This window comes from Erythrolamprus reginae, chromosome 1 (assembly GCF_031021105.1).
Source record: "Erythrolamprus reginae isolate rEryReg1 chromosome 1, rEryReg1.hap1, whole genome shotgun sequence".
NCBI classification, from domain to species: domain Eukaryota; kingdom Metazoa; phylum Chordata; class Lepidosauria; order Squamata; family Dipsadidae; genus Erythrolamprus; species Erythrolamprus reginae.
The window spans coordinates 9,064,911-9,071,612 of record NC_091950.1 but is presented as its reverse complement, the minus strand read 5'-3'; the positions used below and the strand labels follow the sequence as shown (position 1 = coordinate 9,071,612).

Sequence of the window (6,702 nt, the reverse complement as noted above, 5' to 3'; positions counted from 1 at the left end):
ATCTTGGCAACTTGAAGATATCTGTACTTAAAGTCCCAGAATTCCCCAGCCAATTAATACTTGACAAAACAAACAAATAAATAAAATAAAATAGAAGTTGTGAATGCTCCAACCCTGGACGTTTTTCAGGAGATTGGACAATTGTGATATTGGCTGCAACCCACAGAATGGCCGCTAGATGGCAGCGCAGACTTCCTTTTTTTCCTCTCTCGGGTTTTGCCGCCCTCTATCGATGCTTCGCGGTTTTATTTATTTTATTTTTTATTGATTGATTGATTTTTTCCAATACACAACGAGGGTTTTAGTGGGTATACATATAGTAAAATACACGATGAACGTTATAGAGGATTTGCACCCAGGTTTGGTAGATCTACTCCGTCCAAGAATGGAGGGTTTTTTTCCATAACTCCCCACCAAGCTGAAGCAAACGCAAGCCTTCCAGATATTATAAATACGATATAGACAAGCCCCCCTCCTTTTTCCAGATTAAGAATCCATGTCCCTTTAAGAGCTCGAAGGGAAGGGCGTGGCCAAGGGGGGGGTCCAACGAATCCGGAGAGAGACAGAGAAACAGACCCTGATGGTTTGATGTCGGTCTCCACGCGTTGTGTTTTCCCCCCCTTAAGGTTTCCTTGCGCATGTCTGCTTTTTTTATTCACCCCCGAGGGGAAGAGGGCCGGCTGGTACAAACCCCACCCCCACCGCTTTCCCTACGCGCATGCGTACATCTTCTACCAGGGGAGGATGGGGGAGGAGGGAAACGGGCAAAGTCCAGCCTGGTAAAAGGTACCGCGGGCGGCAGTGAGCATGCGCCTCCGAGCATCTGCTGGCGGTGCTAAAAGCCGGCCGCGTCGCCGCCGCTTTGCGCAGGCGCCGCAGGCCGGCGACCTCCCGGGATTGGCTGGCGCGCGGCCTCGTCACGTGACGGCGGCGACTCTTCCCCTTTCCCCTGCTCTCCTCCTCCCTCCCTTCCACCTATCCCCGGCGCGTTGGACGCTGGAAGCCAAGATGGCGGCGGAGCTGGTGGAGGCGAAAGTGAGTGAGTGAAAAGAGGCGGAAGGGACCGGGAAGGAGGCGGGCAAGCGGACCGAAAAAAGAGCGCCTTCCCTTCGCCCTCCCGGGGGGTCGTTGTGTGGGAAGGGGTAGGCCCGCTGCGTTTTTCTGTCAGAGCGCCCCCCCGGGGTGGGTCGGGGGCGTGGCCAAAGGGGAGGGGCACTCCTCCCGGGCCCCGCAGGCCCCGCCCCCTGACCCCGAAGGAGGAAAGCCCCCCCCCAAGGAGCCTCCGCTGACCCCTCTTTCCCCCCTGACCTCCACCCCCCCCTCCCCAGCATCCTGCTCCTCTGGGCAGCGGACCCCTGGCAGGACCCTCCCCACTTTTCCCAAAGGGCCGAGGGATTGGCTCCGTGTAACCTTGTCGCTCCCTCAGAGGGTGCTCAGGGGGTCCCAGGAAACTTGGGAATCAAGTGGGGGAGGGTCTCCTGACACTGAGGGGAAAGGAATCATGGTGTGTGTGTGTTCGTTGTTCACCTCAAAGGATGGCAGGGGTAGGGGGGGCCGGCCCCAGGAGGATGAAGCGGGGGTGGTGGTCCCCGGAGGGGGACCTTTCGGAGATGATTGGGTCAGGGGCCTCAGACCGGCTCTGGGGTGTATCTGCATGTGTGTATGCATATATGCAGGTGTTTGCATGTGTATGTGTATATGTATATAGAATAGAATTCTTCATTGGCCAAGTTGTGGTTGGATGCACAAGGAATTTGTTATTGGTGCATACACTCTCAATGGACATAAAGGAAAAGTTCCTTATGAATAATAAGGTGCAACACTTCATGATTGTTGTAGGATACAAATAAGCAATAAGGAAACAATATTAATATAAATAGTAAGGATACAAGCAACAAGTTACAGTCCTGGAGTCAGGTGGGAAGAGATAGGTGATAGGAACAATGAGAAGACTAATAATAATGCAGAATGTATGGTGATATTGAGATACATGTATGTGTGTACAGTATACATATATGTATGTATGTATATGTATGTAAATTTTGGTGTGTTTGGTCTTTTCTCATATAAGGTGGAGAGTCTCTGACACTCTTAATCTTACAGGGGGAAAGACCCAAACATACCAAAACTTACACACCTATACCTGGGAAAATCTACAAATATATATATATGTACAATATATATATATTGTACAGTACAGTATATATATATTTGTATATTTTGGTTATATACATACATACGTGTGTGTGTATATGTATGTGTGTATATATGTGTGTGTGTGTGTGTGTATGTATATATATCACATGTTTTTGCTGATACATACAGAACATAGTTTGTTGGCTATGAATAAATTAACTGCCTTGAAATGGCCCTGGGTTGGGCCTAGATGCAAAAAGGAGCTCTGACGTTCCTTCAATATACCAGGGTGATCCAACAGAAAAAACATATATATATGTATATGTACATATATATATGAAACCATCATTGTCACAAATGATGGTTATATATTGCATTGGCATCCTTCAGTCTCAAAAAGACCTATATATGTGTGTGTGTGTGTGTGTGTGTGTGTGTGAATCCTGAGCATGGTCTTTCGAGACTGAAGGATGCCAATGCAATATATAACCATCATTTGCGACTATATATATATATATATATATATTTGTTTTCGTAAATTTTCACGGGTATATGTATGTAGATTGTTCTGAGTTCGGGTTTTGCCCTGTGTAATGTTTTGCATGTCTATGCGACGTTTCGGTGAAATCACATTCACCATCATCAGGCTGGAGTTCCAATCTTTGTGTTTTTGCAAATGAATATTAGCAACTGACATTTCTTCTTAGCATGTAGTGTGGGGGTGGAGATTTGCTTTGAATCTATTTGCTACATTCAAAGCAAATCTCCACCCCCACACTACATGCTAAGAAGAAATGTCAGTTGCTAATATTCATTTGCAAAAACACAAAGATTGGAACTCCAGCCTGATGATGGTGAATGTGATTTCACCGAAACGTCGCATAGACATGCAAAACATTACACAGGGCAAAACCCGAACTCAGAACAATCTACATATATATATATATATATATATATATATATATATATATATATATATATATATAGATTGTTCTGAGTTCGGGTTTTGCCCTGTGTATATATATATATCACCCCATCATTTGCCATTGTGCCAGTGTCTGTCTACCGCAGAATGAAGGCCTGTATCTTTCCACGTATCTGCCTGTCTATCATCTGTCTATCATCTGTTACCTATCATCTATCTGTCCATCAGCAGTCAGTCAGTCTCTCTGTCTGTCTTTCTGTCCATCTACCTACCTACCTACCATCTATCTAGTCCTTGACATACAACAGTTCATTTAGCGGCCGGTTCCATTGACATGGAAAAAAAAGTGATTTAGGATTTTTTTCCCCCCTGCACTTAATGACCGTGGCAGCATCCCCAGGATCACATGATCAAAATTCAGACTCTTGGTAACTGGCTCATATTTACGACAGTTGAAGTGTCACACAAAGTGGTCACGCAATCCCCTTTTGCGACCTTCTGACGAGCAAAGTCAGTAGGAAGCCGGGTTCATTTATCAGCATCTTCCTAACTTAACAACTGCAGTGATTCATTTAACAACTGTGGCAAGAAAGTAAACTGGAGAAAATGCGCTTCACATATGTCTCGCTTAGCCACAGCAATTTTGGGCTCAATTGAGGCTGTCAGTCAAGAATTATCTGTATGTACATATATATGTGTGTGATGACCTATAAAGTCTTACATGGCATCGGACCAGATTATTTACGGGACCACCTTCTGCCACATGAATCCCAGCGGCCAGTTAGGTCCCACAAATTTGGCCTTCTCTGAGTCCCATTGGCCAGATGTCGTCTGGAGGGGCCTAGGAGAAGAGCCTTCTCTGTGGCGGCCCCAGTCCTCTTGAATCAGCTCCCTCCAGAGATTCACACTGCCCCTACCCTCCTCACCTTTTGCAAGAGTCTTAAGACTCATTTATGTCACCAGGCATGGAGCAATTAGATCAAGCCCCTACCCCGCTTTACTAAATGTGACGAGCAGTTGTGAATGAATTGGCTGACTGATTTTAATATATTGGGATTTTAGTTTGTAATTTTTTAATTAATTAGATTTGTTTTTGCATTGTTCATATTGTATCTTGTGAGCCGCCCTGAGTCTTCGGAGAAGAGCAGCATACAAATCTAATTACTATTACTACTACTACTACTACTACAACTACTACTACTACTACTAATAATAATAATAATAATAATAATGAAAGTAATATATGTATGTGTATGTGTGTATAGGTTTCTGTGGAAGATATAAAGCATCTGCCAAATTCAATCCCTCATATTTCTAATATTTATGAAGATTCTCAACCATCCAAGTGATGATTGTCTCAAACATGTTTTTTTCCCAAAAGGCAACTGGACTTTATTTTTTCCCTTCTGAAAACCCTTTTGCTTCTCACCCAAGAAACGGCTTCCATTCTAATTGAAATTAGAAGAAGTTAGAACTGAAGAAACAGAATAATAAGATTTGGAAGGGACCTTGGAGGTCCTCTAGCCCAACCCCGCTGCTCAAGCTTTTAGGATGAGAAGGAAAACGGGGAATAAAACAAGAAAGTCCAGTTGCCTTTTGGGAAAAGCATCTCTGGGACTTTTCATTGGTGCTGTTTTATCCATATTAATTTAAGAATGGCGAAAGCTGCTGGAGAGGCTTTGCGATGTCTCCTGAAGGCAAGTGTTGTGTACCTGTTTTTCCAAGTGTTGTGCCCCCAAACAACCTGTTTGAAAATGCTGGTTGCCAAGTGTCCAAATTTTGATCATGTGACCATGTGTCAAGGTTCCAGGTAACATCCAAACTAAATCAGAGTCCGAGTCAAAGTACTCCTCAAAGCTCCAATTTATTGTCGGAGCCATCCTGGCACCTACACAGCGAAACCTGAATCTGAGCTTCCCACCCAGTTGAAAGTTCACATCCCCTATCCCCCACCCACAACCTTATTTATTATTTTTATTATTATTTATTAGATTTGTATGCCGCCCCTCTCCGCAGACTCGGGGCGGCTCACAACAGTGATAAAACAATATACAGTGACAAATCTTATATTAAAAGTCTAAAATAACAAATCTAACATTAAAAATCTAAAAGCCCCATTATGTAAAAATCATACACACAAACATACCATACATAAAACTACATAGGCAAGGGGAGATATCTCAGTTCCCCCATGCCTGACGGCAGAGGTGGGTTTTAAGGAGTTTACAAAAGGCAAGGGGGGTGGGGGCAATCCTAATCTCTGGGGGGGAGCTGGTTGCAGAGGGTGGGGGCCGCCACAGAGAAGGCTCTTCTCCTGGGTCCCGCCAGCTGACATTGTTTAGTCGACGGGATCCAGAGAAGGCCAACTCTGTGACCTAACCGGCTGCTGGGATTCATGCGGCAGAAGGCGGTCTCGCAGAACCTTGTCACGTTGGCCACTCAGATTGCGCCAGCATGGCCAGTCCTCCTTCTGCTTCCGCCTAGGTGGTGGACATAGGATGGCCTTGAACTTCTCGAAATAATGCTTTGCGGCTGTATCTGTTCCCCCCTTAAAATCACCCCTCCCAAGTTCCCATAAACATCAGGCCTTCTACAGATAGTGTGGCAAGCCGTTGATTTATTACCAACATTTGCACCGGCTTGACACCATGGGGATGATGCTGCAACGGTCATAAGTGTGGAAAAACGGTGATAAGTAACTTTTTTTCAGTACCAATGTAACATTCAACCATCACTAAATGAATGGTTTTTAAGTCTGAGACGTTCTAACTTTAGCATGCCATCTTCTCCAATTTATTGCATAAGATCGGAATTTTTTCTGTCATCATCAGGTGTCCGGTTAGAGTAATTTGTGCCTTTATTATATGAAGGAAAATATATTAATTATATTCAATTCAATTCAATTTATTAGATTTGTATGCCGCCCCTCTCCGAAGACTCGGGGCGGCTCACAACAATAATAAAAACAATATTCCAGCGAAAACAAATCTAATATTAAAAAGCACATAAAACCCTGTCATATTTAAAAAAGCAAACAACATATACATACCCAAACATAAATATAAAAAAGCCTGGGGGAAAGGTGTCTCAACTCCCCCATGCCTGGCGGTAAAGATGGGTCTTGAGTAATTTACGAAAGACAAGGAGTGTGGGGGAAGTTCTAATCTCCAGGGGGAGTTGATTCCAGAGGGCCGGGGCTGCCACAGAGAAGGCTCTTTTCCTGGGGCCCGCCAAACGACATTGTTTAGTCGCCGGGACCCGGAGAAGGCCAACTCTGTGGGACCTTATTGGTCGCTGGGATTCGCAGGCGGTTCCGGAGGTACTCTGGTTCAATGCCATGCAGGGCTTTAAAGGTCATAATCAACACTTTGAATATATTTATTTATTTATTTATTATTTATTTATTAGTCAGATTTGTATGCCGCCCCTCTCCGCAGACTCGGGGCGGCTCACAGCAACAATAATACAATGTAAACAAATCTAATCTAATTTAAGTTAATTTAAAAAACCCCAGTTTAGAAACCAACCATACATACTAGCAGACCATACATAAATTTTATAAGCCTAGGGGGAGGAAAAATGTCAATTCCCCCATGCCTGATGACAGAGGTGGGTTTTAAGGAGCTTACGAAAGGCTAGGA

The 6,702-nt window shown here is 44.4% G+C and overlaps 1 protein-coding gene across 2 annotated transcripts in view; it reads left to right on the top strand.

Moving 5' to 3' along the window:
- The first annotated feature begins 986 nt into the window (after window positions 1-986).
- The window catches only part of PIAS4 (protein inhibitor of activated STAT 4), a 64,069-nt gene continuing 58,353 nt past the window's right edge, over window positions 987-6,702 (top strand). Inside the window, exon 1 of one of the 2 annotated variants that reach the window (XM_070744019.1) lies at window positions 987-1,035. In XM_070744019.1, the coding sequence (XP_070600120.1) occupies window positions 1,009-1,035 (27 nt within the window). In that variant the 5' untranslated portion in view covers window positions 987-1,008. Of the gene's footprint in view, window positions 1,040-6,702 lie in introns of both variants that reach the window. The other variant, XM_070744024.1, reaches the window with a different exon arrangement.